Raw genomic sequence first — 16,964 nt, forward strand, 5'->3', positions numbered from 1 at the left:
AAAAAAGTCTTAAGAGAAAGGATATCTTCGAGAGTCTTTTGACATGTAGGTGTTTTATTCTTGGTGTGTTTTTATTGGCAGTGACAGTACTGACTCAGTGGAAAACTTGTAACTTCTTAAGTGATCACGTAGTTTGAGGACCTTTGTTTACTTTAAAATGTGACAGCTTTGCAAGACCTGTGTGGATGTGTGTGGGGAGCCTTTTCTTATGCATCACTACAGGAAGATTGTCCCTTCCCTGCTGCTGGAAAACTCCCCTCCCATACTGGGGCCCTTGTAGCCATCCTGGGGTGGGTGCCCCGTACGCAATGTTTCAAAACTGGGTAGCAGCTTTGGGCTAGGTGCCTTGTAGAAAACCTAGCTAGTTTCCTGTCAAACAAAATGAACTTTTTTTAAATTTCCTTGTCTTGGTGACTTTCTCAAAAAGTTTTATTTGTCACTGGTTGCCCTCAGCTTCTTCCCCTGTGGTCTCCTCTGCAGTGGATGAAGACCCTCTGGGGTTTTCTCATGGACCCTTTGCTGCAATGATGAGTATGGACAACTTTTTAGCACCCCCCAGTGCTGGAAAAAGCTGTATAATTTGAGAGACTGGTCTAAAAGTCAACCTCAGAACCACGACGTGCTGTACTGAATCTGTGGTGATTTGAGCTTGCAAATTAATTTTTGGGTTTGTATTTGAATGATGCCCTCATGTCTTATAGACTCTTTTGAGCTTTGAAAGCATGTGCATGCAGCTGCTGACATTTTGGCTTTTTCTCCATGCTTCTTTTCATATCTTCTATTTCTTCACTAGTCCTGGATAAATCAGTTTATTTAGGAAGCCCTGCCAGGTTCCTTCCTGGCTTCTCTTCCTTCTCTCAGAGGTACAATGGTGATTTGGCCAGTTGGATCCACACTCCCTCTGACAACTGGGAGTTCTTCCTTTTACTTTATTATTGACACAAGTTATTTGAATAGATTTTTGTATTTTACATGAAGAAGCTTTAAAAAGATTCTGTGTGTGAATGTTGGCTTTGGAGTGTTCTGAGATGTGATGCTGGTGGCTTTCCTGATTCTGTCAGGCTTTTTAGAGAAGTCTTTCACCTTCCTTTTTTGCCTGAAAAGCATAAAAGTTTGTTTATTTATTCCAGAATAACTACATTTTTTCCCTAGTTAATCAGATTCATCTGGTAAGTACAGGCTGGAAGAGGCAGATGTCCAGTTTAAACCAGAGGCTAATACCAGCTCACTGATAATGTGGTTACTCTAGGAGAGGGTGCTGAAGCTTTATAGGTGGTTTATATAGGTCCAAATAATGAAATCAGGTTGAAGTCTTGCTGGGCTTGGCTCTTGAGCTTTGCAGCTGTCAGGGCAGAGATGTGATGTGCTTCTCTAGAAGGGAAAAGGCTGCCAAGTTCCATCTCATTGTTATTTCTGAAATAAGGATAGCCTTTATGTGGCCAGCATGTGATGAAGTGTCCGGCAATCTGGTTTAAGAACAGTAATGCCTCAGTCTTAACCTTTTGCCAGTGGTATTCCTCCCCTGAATTTACCTGCAACTATTTCTGATTCACCAGACTTATGGCAAATGACTGTTAATTTTGCCTCAGGGGTTTTTTTCTGGTTTAAAACAATTCAGACTGCAGCTTGTTTGACATACACTTTTCATCTAAGATGATCCTTTGATTTGTTCTTACGGAAGTAGAAAGACCCTTATGAGCCTATACTTGTGCTGTTGATACTTTTATTTTCGGCTTATGCATGGTGTCCCATTAGAACACTATTAGAACAGACTGCCCAGGGAAGTGAAGGATTCCTTGAGATGTTTAAAAAGATGTGTAGATGTGGCTCTTCAGGACATGGTTTAGTGGTGGACTTGGAAGTGTTATGCTTATGGCTGAACTCCATCTTATATGTATTTTCCAACCCAATGACTCTATGCAGAGAGGCTTCTCTTCAGTGATGTCTTGTGAAGGCTGACCTAGAACAGAGACTAGACAGAGCTAAAGTAGGGATTTATTAGAAGGCCTTAATGGATACACCTTAGGCAGCAGAAGAGCCCAGCCAGTGCTAGACCCAAGATGAACCAAAATGTTCACAACATGAAAAACCAGTCATGGGGTTTCTCACTTTTATAAGTTCTGATCCATTTGCATATTGGAGTTGAATTGTCCAATTACAGCTTTAGGTTATGAAGTCCCATCCTTCTTGTTTTACTCTCTTCAGTCCACACTGTATATGCTCTTGGGCCTGAAATTTGGATCAGTTGTTCTTGGTTCCAAGCTAGAAAAGGAATTATTTTGTCTAGCTACTCTGTGAAGAGAGCTTACCATCCCTTAATATGAAGCTCACAACTACACACTAAAGCAGTACAGAATCTGAAAAATATAAAAGCTAGAACCTAAGGCATCGTCAGCACAGGACACCTACCCACTACTTTTCCCCAGCTGCTGCTAAAGAGTTACCACCTTTTACCCAGTCCATGGCTGTAGAAGACAGTGCAACAAGAAGACTTCCTCTGTAGAAACAGCCTTCATTAAGTTAGACGGGTAGGAGGATGCCAAAAAAAAGATGTCAGACAGGTAGGAAGACATACACACACACAAAAAAAAGGTGAAATAGTCATTCTTTATGTAAGTATCAATGTGTCCTGGCATTTGGTTACAATGTAGAAATTATCACTCCCCTCCTTGGAAGAGTTTATCATTTATAGTGGAAGGGGAAAACAACTTTAAACCATGTTCAGGGAAGTGAGAACTGTACAGTTTAAAGGATAAAAAACCCCCATCATTTGCCAGTCTATCATCCATGTCTTCTGGCACTTGATGAAATCTCACCTGCCTGCCTGTTTTGTTTGGTCTTTTTTACCAAAATCCAGGTCAGTCACTGTCCCTTATTCACAGTCCCAGAGCCATTCTGAACATACACACCAAAGCATCAGCTGAAAGTTTCTTGCCCAGAGTGCTTTTTACCCATGTTTAAACATGTTGTAAATTCTTCCACCAGACTTCCAGGTCCCACCATGAGGGTGTCCGCTGCAGGCAGCGAGGCCAAAGCTCGTGGTTCCATCAGTGCCAACAACCGACGCAGCCAGAGCTTTAACAACTATGACAAATCTAAGCCTGGGCTTCTCCCTCCAACCCCAACAAGCAGCAGTGACAAAGGTAAGCAATTAATAATTTGAATTTTTCTTAATAGTGGCTTCATTCAGAGGAAATTGGATTTTCTGTTAATCTCCAGAAGTTGTAAGACTGTCTCGAAGCTGTGTGTTGTAAACATGACATCTATAATCCAAAAGCCAGCTGTCTCTTCTTGAAAAAAAGTATAGTCCTCGGTTAATATAGCTGAAGTTGTGACTTGCTGGCCTGAAGGTGCACCCAAAAAATAACTTTAAAAATTCTTGGCACTGGTGAACCATGTTTTTTCATTTGCTTCAAGCACAGATAAGGGGGAACGAATTAATCGTAAAACAAGGCATTTTGATGAGTAGTTTGACAAGAATGAAAAATGACCACTAAAGATTTCTGCAAAGTTTTTATATGATAAATAGTACAATTTGCTTTCATTTCCATCACTATTGTAGACTATCCTGTAAGATACAAAATTACAATTCCAGTCTAATTTCAGGAATCATCTAGTGTTGTGCGTGAAGGCAGGAATATGTTATGTTTTATAAATGTTGCAGTGAAATTATGTCTGTGGCAGCACATCAGGAGCACTCAGAGCCATGCTGTGTGTGAAGCAGAGCTTTTTTGAATGACATTTACTGACTTTGTGTCCATTCACTAATGTAGTGATCTGCCAGCATTCATTAGCCTCAGTCTGTAGCTCAGAGCGGGGCTGGGGGGCTGTGGCTGGTGAGAACTAAGCGCATCTCTCCAGCCTAGGCATGGGCTGGCAGCAAATCCCACATTCCCAAAGTCATTCTGCTGACAAAGAGAGGCCAGCACTGGGCCTCAGCAGAGGCTCCTTGCACTCACTTGACAGCGGCAGCCTTCAGGCTCAAGTCTCCTTGCTGGCTGTGCGGAGGTTCTGATAACTGTAATGAGCATTTTGCTCCAGGGAAAAGCACTGGTCTGGGTCAGCTTCTCTGTAGTTCTCATGCTTGGTTCTTTCCAGGAAACTGCTCTCCCTTCTCTGGAAATTGTTGTCCAAGGACTGTATCAGTAGGTTTTGGAATGTTGCCCCAAAAAAATTATGGTGGCAGCAGAGACCCTCAGCATTCTCCAGGGACATTCTGGAACATCCTGATCATATTTTGTATAACAGAAAAATAAAATTAACCTCTGTCTAATATAATTATGTTACAGATTAATGTATCGGCATAATAATCTAATAATTTAGCAATATTCTACCTTGGTAAATCAGTGTGTACTCTTTTAGAAGGTACAGTGTGTAAACAGTAATGATTTAACTGTAACATCAGCATGTAATAGTTGTCTCTAAATCTGAATTAGGTCTGGCTTTCAGTTCAAAGAACAAGCTAACAGGTTTTAGTGTGAGGAGTAGAAACCTTTTTGTTTTTCCTGTGTAATATCTTCCCACTCTCTTTCTTCGTCCTTCTTGTGAATACTCTTCTGCTCATGTCCCATAAGCAGTGGATTGAGGAGAGGTGGAGTGGGATTTGTTTTGTCCTGCAGCATGGGTTTGTTGGCTAGATGATCCCTACTCCATATGGGATGTGTGATGTTATGCTGCATGGAGGTGAGGACTTCCATCTATTTTAGCTCTTTTCTCAGTTAACCAAGATTACTAAATAAGAAAGGTAAGCTACTGGTTTTAGTCTTCAGAAAAGAAAAAGAAAGAAAGAAGCCCTTGTGCATACAGATAAATAACAATAATTTGTCAACTAACTTAAATATCAACTGCTTTTAGACAATCACTTCTGAGAACCCTCATTCCTCACTATAATTAATCTCCTGAGAAAGATGAACTGATTTATGAAGAAGCACATGAGATGAACTGCTTCCTACAAATATTACAAATGACTAAAGGACACAGGGCCGGCTCTTAGGCTGACAATCTACATAAATTGCATTAACTACTCAGAATTTTGCTCTGGTCAAAATTTCCAGTCATAAATTATGGTCTTTAAAAAAAAAAAAAGCTTATGTAAAGTTGAGCTTTTCTTAAAAGTATAATCATGACACAAAGCTGGTCTGCATCCATGAGAAACAAAAGCAATTGGTCTGACAAATATTTGGCTTATTTTGTAGTTAATTGTAACATTGCCAGACAAAGTTTATTGTCAAAGTGCTAAGACAATTCAGGTTTTATGACCCATATCCTGTGTTTTGCCTAAGAAGATGAGACTTACATGACTGTGCTTGTGCCAGGCTTGGTAAGTTTTCATCTCTTTACCCAGTACCTGCTCCGTTGTGTTTTTGAGGAAGGAAATGGGAGAAATAAAAATCAGCCTCTTTTGGCATGATAGTTCACTTTGTGATAGAAGGTGGCCTTCAGTGTTTGAATGTTTGAATAATTTCTTACAAAAAGTAGGTTGTAATTTTTAGCTTTTATTAATCTGTGGCCTTTCCCTCCAAATGCAAATTGTATTTGACGTGAGGTGCACATGTTCTCTCAGCTAAAAGGAACGTGTAAAGAGATGGGTGTATGAGGGTGCTCCCTTTCCCACAGCTGACATTGTGTCCTCAGTATTTTTTTTCTCAGTCTCCACATGCTGTCTGACATCACTTTCAATATATACAGAAGAGAAAATGTTCTCTAGTAATGATCACTCAGACACCTAGTTCAGTCCTGTGGACACCTTCTTTGAGGTTAGGGCCTGATAGCTTTAACTTGCTTTTTGGAGTTAGAACCTCAGTTTATATGCAAAATTCCGCTTTTATAGGGAATTTACCTGAACTCATAGGAATTTCAGCACCCTCATTCCTCACAGCATGAAATGATAATGTGCTGTAGTATGTTTTTTATATTGTCACAGTGACTAGCCATTTATAATTGCAGTTACATTCCAGACAGGGTATTTTTATGTGTATAATAGGTGTTGCAGGCTTTTTTGTTTTTTAAATGCCATTGAAGTCTTAATTGCATTTTTGTTTTGTGGGGAATTGAGCAGTTAGGCTTGTGGGTTTTGGGGTTTCTTATGTCATCTTAATCCCTTCAATACAACTGGAGCCAGTTATCTTCTGAATTGTCAGCATTACTTAGCCCATGCTTATGTAGGAATAGCTTGGGTTTACTTCCTTGTCCTTTAATGTCCTTGAACACCACAGGTTTCCGTGGCATGGAAGGCATCAGACACTTCCCATGTCACTACTGAACTCATCTAAGTTATCAGAAACTTTTCTAATGAATGTGGAGAAGCAAATGAGCATTGCATTTCTATGCCTGTGTGCAGTTAGTAGTTACTTTGAGGCTCCACATTACCATATCTTTCTAATTGTCTGACAGGATCACCAGATAAAATACAGCCAAAATTTGATTTGCATATGCAATTTAAAATACATTAATCTACTTTTTATCCATGGCAGTGAGGACCAGAACTGCGTCCTAGGTAGTATGTAGAAGGAATCTTAACTATATTGAAGCCTACAACTTCAGTAAAGACTTTGATACAGTAAGTTTTCTCCTGAGTTTATGTCAGTGTTTTGCTTACACACAGTAGGGGTCTCTTGAGACATGCTGTGAAAGCAGCCTGCAGTTCTGCAAAATGGTGGGGATTTTGGACTAGCTCTGGGCACCCCCATACACCCATTGTCTTTACTGTTCTTCAGGCACTCAGTTTGCATTTTGCAATCTCAAAAGTCTGATGGTGTTGGCTGGGAATATTCTGCTTATTACTTGTGTCAAATCTATAAAGTCAATGAAATTATGAAGCTGTAAGAGACAGCAACTTAATAAGCCACCTCCACCATGATGTGGATGGTGTGATAAGTACTGTCACATACTTGCTTACATGCTTTCTTTTTGTTTTTTTCTTCTACTTTGTTCCTAATATTTTGTTTAAAATAATCCTACAGAGGGCAGTAGACATCTGTGGGAAAAATTACACTATTCCCATGGATTGAATGTTAAGTAAAATATCAGTAGGAAAAAAGCTATATTACCAGACTTTGCCCATTTCTGCTTGAGATCAAAGGAAATGTTTATTTTTCTCAGGTTTATAAAGAAGGTAGGTTGATGTCAGTTTTCTCTTAGATATCAGAAAAAGGAAAAAAACCAAGAATACATGCCTACAGATTCAGACAGTGAGGTGAAATAAATAACTGTTTTCATAGCAGTGTCTATATGGGCAGGAGATAAGAAAAGTGTGTGTTCCCCTCATTTATTTTCATTTATTTTATTTTATTTTATTTTATTTTATTTTATTTTATTTTATTTTATTTCTTTCAAATTTTGGGTAAACATTTTTAACTTTGTGTACTTAACAACTGTCTTTTAATATATAAAGGGTAGTCACTATGTTCACAAGGATGTGTGATGACAGTTCAAGGGGCACACATTCCTTTAGGGGAAATCACAAAGTCTGGAAATAGGAATAAAATTCTTTACTATGAGAAGAATAAAGCATTGGAGAAGTTTGTCCAGAGAAGGGGTCGGATTTCACTTGCTTGGAAGTATTTAGGACTTGCCTTGACAGGGCCCTGGATAACCTCATCTCAGGTTACCCAGGCTAACCCCATCTCCTGCTTTCAGGTGAAGGTTGGAAGGAATATCTCCAGAGGGTTCTTGTGACCTAGACTGGTTACCACATTTTGATACCTATAAATATTATTTCCTTTTAAATTTTTCCTTAAGTGTAAACTACTTAAATATGAAGAGTTACTAAGGCATTTTGAAGGACAGTTAAGGAATTTCTTTCCTCTTAACTTTCTAACTTTGTGTTATCAAAATAGGACTGACTACCATCAGCAAAATGTTAGCAAGGAAATAAATGTCATCCCCATTCCAGTGGGCAAACTGGTGTATGGTTACACATGCCCCATGTGTGCTAAAAATGTGTGCAATCTCTATGTATGCAGTTATATTTATCAGGTTCAAGAGGGCAGGGCACCAAGTTCAAGGGCACAGTTCAAGAGGCCATGGCAAATCTTGTCAGAGCTTTAGCAGGAAAGGCTCTTCAGAATTAAATCAGTATCTTCATATCAACTTCATGAACTAGGAAATCCATATTTATTTCTCTAAATGCCCTCTTGTGAAAGAGTAGAAAATCCTACATCTGGAAATGAGCCATTGGAATTTCTACTCCTGATGATAAAAATGTTTCATATTCAATCCTGTCATGATACAAAAATGCATGACAGTACACTCCCATTACTTGGTTCTGTGTGATACTAAGCTTGTCTTGAACTCACCATTGCTTAAGGTCATTTAAAATTGCAGATTTGGATTATGTCAAACCCTCAGATTCAATTAAAAAAGGCTACTTTAGCGACTGAGGGGAAAAACTCTCATCTTCATGTAAAGCGAGGTGAGAAATGTGTATAAGGAGATCAAAATTCAGAGTTCTTGTGGGTAATGTCTTGAAGGCTAAGATATTCAGTAGTATTCAAATGGGCTTTGAAACAGAGGGATGCTGATAAAACAGAAAGAGGTCTGCATAAATAGAGCTTTGGAAAATCTACTTTGCTGTTTGGTACTTAAAGGGTTAATTTATGTTATATGTCTAAAAGAAAGGTTACAAGGTTCCCTTATTACCTACAAGATACCTGCAGTGACATTTATAGTAATAAAAATTCTTCCTTATCTCAACAGTTAGTGTATGGGTATCCATTTCTCAGGAATTTGATATTAGCCCAATTAAGACCACAAATTTGATAGAAATTTTAAGAATGAGGGTGTTTAGCCATTGGAAGAGATTAAATCAGACATGAGTCAGAATTTAATATTTGCCCAGAGTTAGTGTTCAGACAGAGGTTCCAATTTTGGCTCAGAAATTACTGAGCCCTTTTGTCTTTTAAGATCAACATAGATGATCTGGAAAGTTTACCTGAAAGAAAAATCTTTCATTCAAGCACGTTAAAATGGAGGACAAGTCTTCTTTTGTAGCTTTATGTAAAATGAGATGAAATATTTGATGTTCTGAATGATTGGATTTGGCTCCTGTACCAAGTAAAGGATAATCAAGTGGCATTGCACAAACTTCCTTGCTGGAAACATTTTGTTTAACCTCATGCAGTTTTTCCACTCCAAATAAATTGATAATTATAAAGAGAGACAAACCCCCGGCTTTTGTCTTTGTGCACAGTAATAGTATAAGAACTAAAAAACCCAGAAGTGGTGAAAAAAGAGCTCTGAGCATGATAGAAATTTGTCTTGCAGCATTTAAAAAAATTTTCTACTCATTTATAGAAGCATTCAGCCTGAATGGGAAAGAGAAGGCTTTTTATGCTTCAGGTGCAGGGATAGTTATCAGGATAGTTGCAGTAGGAAGCTGGGATGTTGGATGCAGTTCCTGTGGCATGGAGCCAGCTGACCTAGTGCTGGCAGAAGGTCACTGGGACGGCTGAACAGACGCTTTTTACAATGGGCTGCTTGACGGGGCAGCTTGTGACGGGATGTGGGGGAGTGACTTGGAACTGACAGGGGGTGGGTTTAGATTAGATATTAAGAAGAAATTTTTTACTGCGAAGGTGGTGCAGCACTGGCATGGGTTTTCCTGTGGCTGCCCTATCCTTGGAAGTGTTCAAGGCCAGGCTGAATGGGGCCTGGAGCAAAATGGGATAGTGGAAGGTGTCCCTGCCCATGGCTGGAGGTGGGACTGAGTGATCTTTCAGGTCCCTTCCAACCCAGCCACTATCCTGTGATTCTGTTATTACGTAACCATTGTTACAATAACTCTAATGTTTTGAATTACATCTTTTACTAATCAAAGACTGGCTAGTCCTGAAGTGTTCAGGTACTTGGTGTCTTGTAGAAGGGAGAGTCCATACAAACCCCCAAAGTTAGTTTTTCTAGTGCTCTCTGATGAGTGAGTCACTTCAGGATCCAGTGGCACACAGATGGAATATAAATGTGAAAATTTAAGCCTGGTGTCTCAACCCATGTCCTCTGTAGGGTGAGGATTTCCAGCTGAGGACTCTCTTGCACTGAAGTTGATACTGAAAAGGCATTGACCCTTTTGGTACCAACTTCCAGCTCATCACTGAACCTGTTTTTAGCTGTGCCAATGGATTGGTGCTGGGCCCAGCTCTGCGAGGCTGCTGGGAAGACTGGGAGGACAGGTGGAGTAAGGGAAGTTCTGGAAACCCGGAACAGCAAAAAGATCTTAGCAATTCACTTGAGATGAGCAAAACTAGGTAGAATTCGTGAGACGGAAAGATCCCTGTGCTTATGAATGAACAGTATATGGATGTCAGAAAGATAGGAAGTGATTTTACCGAATTAAACTGTTGGCTTGTGCAACAGATAACAGTAAGATGAATTTCATGTATTTATTTATTTATTTAAAATTCTGGGTAGCTCTAACTTTGTTTATGACTGAAAATTATGTTCTTATAGGCTCAGAAAAAATTCCCTTTGACTTTTTGAAACAGTTACTTTCACTCTTTTCTATATCCACCTTGGGGGTAGTATTATTTTTTGTTTCTCTTTCTTTAGAAATGAATTTGATAATTTCTTAAGAAATTAATCTAATGTTGAATGAATCTTAAATTTGCTTTTGAAATGATGACTTGATAAGACTGTACAAAAGTCACTAAGATTAAAAGGATTGCAAAAGTAGAAAAGATTTTATATTTTAAAGAGGCATAAGTCCACAACATGTGAAACCAGTTTGCCCACACTTTCAAATTTTCACTGGAAATAAATGTGATTGTCTCAACAGTGTGAAAATGTGATAATTACTTAAATTTCAGTCATCCCACCCTGTAAAAATGTTCCAGTGCTTCATTAGGTCAGACACAAAGCAAACATCATATTCTGCTTAGTGTTTAGGGTGCTGTGTATGTGCTCCTCTGTGCTGGCATTCAAGAGATGCTCTGGTTTTGTTGACCAAGGGTTTTCCCTGTAAGTCTGACATGTAAAATAAATTTACAGGATTTGTCTCAATAAATCCATTACCAGAGTAATGGGTGATTTCTGTTGTTCTGCTGTGTGCACTACCAAAAGCAGATGCTGGAGTAACCCTATCCAGTTTTATAAGTACAGTATACATTGAAGGTATTTACTAAATGCTCAAGGTGATATATTTTGCCTTGAATATAGTACAGTGATCATGAATTTGATGATGCAAGGGTAAAAACAAAAGACAGAGAGTAAGGAAGGACCGTGAGGTAATCTGAACGATATGCTGAGGAACCTGGTACTTTCTTTTGTTGAGTCATGACTTTGAAGTACAGATATGGTTCCTGGCTTTAACTCTGTTTAAGGAACTCTGCTTAAAATTTTCACGGGTTTGCAGCTTATACTATATTTATTTGTAGAATTGCATCTGTAAAGAACATGGGGAGTCTGTGCTCCAGCTCTGAAGGAAAACCAGCTGTATCCATGTAGAAAAAAATTCTGCATTGTTTTATGTATTTCTAAAGCTTACACCAGCTATGTTCAAAGTGGTCTTGTAAAGCTCCACTTCAGCCATGATTAAGCCTTTAGCCGTGCTTTGTTTAGGTAGAACAGGACATATTTGTAAATGCCACATTCAGCCAGCTGACAGGTGTGTTCACAAGTCTGTTCTGAAATGTCTCGTGACAGGGACATGACCATCTCTTAAACTGGATCCCTTCCAGTGTCCATTTGGTCTTAAAAGCATCTGTTAAAAACATACATATAAAACCATTCTGTGTGGCTAAAAATAAGGCATATTTTTGCTCTTCCTTGATCTCTGTCCTGTTTGTAAGTCTTCACGTATTTGAAGGCTTAAAATGTCTCCTTCAACTTTTTCTCTTCCAGACAAAGCAATCTTTACTACTCCATCCTTTTTCTTATAGGTTTCTTGTGATAAATCCCTTTAATGTGATAAATCTCTTTTATGTCTTGATGGTCTCTACTGGCCCCTTTCCAGTCTGTTAGTCTCTTTTAGAGGAGCGCTGGAGCTGGAAAAAGCACTCCACCTGATGCCATATTTTGCTGCTGAACAACATGGAGTAGTTAAGTTCTTTGTCTTCTCTCCTGTGATTCTCCAAGCCTCTGATTACATATGGGATACTCCTAAAGCATTTCTGGGTGACATTTGTATTCCTTTAGTGCCACGTTATGGAGTGTGCAGCTGCATTCTTGCTGTGACTCCTTTTCCCGCAGTGAAGTCGCACAGCTGATGGTTTGATCTTTTAAATTTATGCATTCAGTTTCTTCTTTCTCAGCACACACCTCTTCAGTCAACCTCAGTGAATGAAGTCTTACTGACTCAAGTTTATTTCTCCAATTTACCAAATGTATTAATGCTGAGAAATTCCTCAGACATAAGGCTCCTGCCTTGTGTCAGAAGGTGACCCTTACAAGAGTTATTAGTGTCAAACAAAATACTCATCTTTGGCTAGCTGAGATACATGTGTATCCTGGGGTATTGTTTGCACCCTTTTCTAATCAAATATGCTTTTGAAAGATTGGCTCATCTTAGTAAATCGTCAGTGACATATTTATGTTGGGTGTGTGCCCATCAAACAGCTTAAAGACATCCAGGAAATAGCAAGCAGCATGGCATATTTATAGGGCAAGATGTGAGTCTGCCGTGAATCATATTTGTGCTTAATTTTACAACTGTTCAGCTGGCTGAATCTGGCATTTAAAAATATGTCCTCTTCTGCCTAGACAAAGCCTGGCTGAAGGCTTAATCATGGCTGAAGTGGAGCTTTACAAGACCACAGGACTTCGAACATAGCTGGTGTAAGCTTTAGAAATACATAAAATGAGGCAAAAATATATTTAAACAAAGTTTCAGGGAAAAAAATATCCTAAAAATATTAGCCAGTGGCATGTTCTTAACAGTACAGTTCATGAGGATAAAGATCCGTAGCTTTGAAGTAAAATTTAACCTTGAGAAGCAGCTTCTTGCCCTGTGTACATCTACATAGCTGCATTGGATGTGGTGGAACCACATTAATTTATACCAGCTGAAGAGCTGGTCCAGCATTTCATGGCCTTTGCAGTGCCTACATGTTTCCTTTTAAAATAAATATTTACAATTTCTCATAAATTTATTGTTTATTGAGTGCAGTGTGCCAGAAAAACAGCCATGGAAACAAGGGTTCACTATTAAATCATGGGAAAGCAAAGAGCAGTGGTGCTACATCCCAGACTTCCTCAAATGCCAGCATGTTTCTACCACATCTGTAGAAGCCCCTTCTCCTTGTTTGGGAGCACTTTCAGCCTCCCTGGGCCCTTTCATTTGTGGCTTCTCTGCTGAGCCTTTTGCTTGTTCCTCATCTATAACCAAATATTCCTGAAGAATCTGTGGCTGGCAGCAGAGAACTGAAAGGAAGAAGACCCCACCATAAATTGTAGTATGTGTCTGTCATTTGGTTTTGATACAAATGGGGAATATTTCCTGACTGCAGTTCTCAGACCACTGATTTTCGTAGTGCCTATTTCATACAACCTGCAGGAGAGATGTGTCAGACAATATGCTAACTGTGCATATTGTCCACTCCAGCTAAGTATATAGTTTAATGAAAGATTCCATAACGGCTTCCTGCCTGGAATTCATGAATGCTTTTGAATAAGTCTGTTATGAGACATCTTGGAGGATTAAATTGTACAAATAGAAGGAAATGGAGAAGAATGAAAAAGAATGGTATTTGTCTAGTATAAAATGGAGAGTGCAACTTGTTTTTAATGGCACAGTCAACTTGGTTTCATTATTTTTATGATCATCTAACTAGTATGTGGTCAACAGAGGTCCCTCCAACCTTATCTTAGGCATTCGTGTCAATAGCATTTTGAATTTTACAGTAGCTAAACAAAAACAACAAGGAATTCAAATGTCTTAGTTGGTTATGGTGAGACAATGAGAAAAGGGGCTGCCTGTGCTCCAGTTTTATTTCCCCTCACCTCATCAAAAATGCTGAGTCTTGGCTAAGTGAGCTAGCCAACAGCAGAACTGTTGTTCCATGAGCTGGAGCTCTGTGTGAATGGAGGCAGCTTGACAGAAAGGTGGAAGTTGCATTTCTGACATATCCCTGGGCTTTGGTTAGGGTTTTCAGAGGTAGGACACATTTCTGTGAATGCGTGGAACTGCTGTTGAAGTTACACAGTTTACAGCACTGGGATTGAAGAAGTAGATGTGATGGAAGGGAAGAAAAATGTCATGGAGTTAAGGTAGTTTTTCTCTTGTGTTACAGTGGATTTAATCACCATTAAAGGGAAAATCGGTGGACAGAAGTTGAAGGAAACAATTCTGCTCAGTTAGAAAGGGTCCTGAGCAACCTGGTGTAGTGGAAGGTGCTCATCCTGCCCATGACAGGGAGATGATCTTTAAGGTCTCTTCCAGCTGTGGTTCCAGCTATGATTCTAAGGTCTCATCCTCAGCAAAGCAAAAATGTTCCCTATTCAGGCTTTTCTGAGGTTATACAGAATTTCCCTATCTGGCAATCTCTGCTTTAAAAAAAAAATTTCTGTTGGGTTTTTGTGGTCCAGAATAGAAAAGAGAAAAGAAAGCTTCAGCTGTCCTGTGGGTGGAGGCCATGTGCACCCCTCGATGGTAGGTCAGCCAGTGTCTTCCTGCCAGCTGCAATTCTCCCACTGTTACAATGGAAATTTAAATGGAAATTTCTGTGGGCCACAAGAGTTGTGCTTATTTTGAGGAGGAACTGAGTGCCAGGTCGCTCTTGTTGGGAATGTTCTGCTCTACCTGCTTGTGATTTGGGTTTATGGAAAGATTGTGACTTTTATAGTTGGCTCCTGGAAGGAATGCAGACATTTCCATACTTACAGGGTTTGATAAATGATCACTGGAGTAGAGAACAACTCAGCTAAAAAGTTCTCTGTAGGACTTTATGTATAGTGCTTTAAAGGATAGTCTTCTGGTGGGTGGAAGGGAAGGGTCAAGATTTGCCATTTATTCTTCTAGATGGGAAATTATGAAACTGCCACAGTGGTTTCTGCAGTTCCGACATTGTAATGTCATAGGGCAGAGCTGCTTTTATTTCCTAGATTAGAATCTGGTTGTGGATTTGCTTTCATATATGTTATCTAATCCATAGGCTGGACTAAAAGATATTTCTCTTCATAAGAACTTTTCCCATAGTTGTGAAATAAAAAATAAAAGTTTGTTCATTCAAAAATGAGTAAAAATGCGGTTAAGTTCTTGACCCTCCTAAGGAGAGTAACTATGAGAACATCCTTTGTCTGGGTGTTGCCTTTCATGCTTATAATGATGGATTTTGAAAGTTTTCAGTTATAGCAAATCAAAGTCCACTTACTTAGAGTGAACATGAGAAATGATGGGAAATTGCATATATTTTCTCCTGACCTTATTATAGCATAAGCTCTCAAAGACTTCTGTGGAAGAATTAAATCATAAGCTTTCAGATTCTTTTTTTTCTTCTTCACACACGGGTGGGTTTGCAGATGCAGTTCAGTCTTTGCAGGAGCTGCTGAAATCAGATTTACCCATGCTACAGTGTGTATTGGCATTGGACCTGGACCACCAACATCTTTTTTTAACAGGAGCACTAGGAACAAAATAGATTTCAGGCCAAGGTTTGGCTTTGAAAAGAGGAAAGTGATCATTATTTATTGTAAACTGTAGCTTGAGTTTGAAAACATTTCTTTTATAGTCAGTTTTAGTTAATGCAGGTTGCTGAAGAAAGAAAATACCTCCCTCACAAAGGAACACATGGGAAATAATAAGCTTATTAACTGAATGCATGAAACCTGCTCTGCTTTTCATGAAAGAAGGGTCTATACTGTGCTGAATAAAACTTTCCCCTTTGCATGCTGATGTGTGCTCCACGAATTCATGTTGCTGCTTCATTAGGAAACCCAGCATTTGAAGCTGCATTCTGGCAGCAGAACTCCTTTTGCTTACCAAACTTGGCCAGAGGAGTAAAAGAGCCAGTGCTTGTTTGTAAAGAAGAAATGGAGAGTCTGAAAACCTGAAGTTTTCTTAAGCTGGAGCAATTTTTCATGTGTTTTAGGGTGAGCCTTTAATTTCTTGCCGTAACTGTGCATGGTGCAATGTAATAAGTCACTTGAGGTTGTTCAATTTCTAGTTTCACTGTATTTGACCCAAGTAGAAATCAAAATCCACTGCAGCTGTGTAAGAAAGTACCTTCTTTCCTTTCCCAAAGTGTTGCTGCTTAACTGTAGACTTTGTGAATATTTTTTATTCATTTGAGGTGCATACATCCAGTATTCACAGAATTCACTTTGTGGAAAACGTTAAGTAGACACTCTGAAAATTACTGTTGCAATATATTCTATTTTTTTAATGTTACAGTCATAGTATTGTCCTAATTCTGGTTTCTCTGACATGTCTGTAAAGGAGCTGCACTGTGCTCCTCCTATGCCACTGGCAACGGAAGGAAAATTCACTTCCAGACAGGAGGGTGTATGTGGGGGCGTTGGGACAAAGAGAGCATTGTGTTTATAAACAAGTAAACTGGGAAAAACATGTTTTAGTCAGTGACCAAACATAAATAAATAAATAAATAAATATATTTCCTGAAAACATTTAAATAAAAAAAAGGAGAAATTGAAAAGTTCTGGATTTTGCTGGGAGATAAATTTTGTGCAGTGCTTTGGGATTTGTAAACAAGCCATTTCACTTGATCCAAGCCAAGCATCTTTTCCCAGAAGTCTGTGAACTGCAGCATTCATCTGTGCTGTTAGGATGTAGTTGAGGTCCCAAATTAAGCAACCCCTTCCACTGAGTTCCAGAAGAAAGCTGTGGAGCTGGTCAGAGCCCTATTTTGATGTGGTGGCCTCTGCTGCTATGCATGACCTAACGGCCAGCTCAGTGTCTGAGACAGGGTCAGACTTCTCAGGCAGGTTATGGATCTGGCTCTCAGATCCCTCTTGTCTCAGGTGAGTGACTTTGCGTAGGCTCTCAGTGCTGGGGGATGCAGGCTGGCTTTGTCCATCCC

The 16,964-nt window shown here is 39.3% G+C and overlaps 1 protein-coding gene across 11 annotated transcripts in view; it reads left to right on the forward strand.

Annotated features, from left to right (window-relative positions):
* NAV2 (neuron navigator 2) overlaps positions 1-16,964 on the forward strand; it is a 372,985-nt gene that overhangs the window by 249,689 nt on the left and 106,332 nt on the right. For all 11 annotated transcript variants that reach the window (XM_039724986.1, XM_039724990.1, XM_039724991.1 and 8 more), the window contains one exon: positions 2,986-3,143. In XM_039724986.1, coding sequence (XP_039580920.1) covers positions 2,986-3,143 — 158 coding nt within the window. The remainder of the gene's footprint in view (positions 1-2,985; positions 3,144-16,964) is intronic.

The sequence above is a fragment of the Passer montanus genome, unplaced genomic scaffold (genome assembly GCF_014805655.1).
Source record: "Passer montanus isolate IOZ18808 unplaced genomic scaffold, ASM1480565v1 scaffold54, whole genome shotgun sequence".
Classification (NCBI taxonomy): domain Eukaryota; kingdom Metazoa; phylum Chordata; class Aves; order Passeriformes; family Passeridae; genus Passer; species Passer montanus.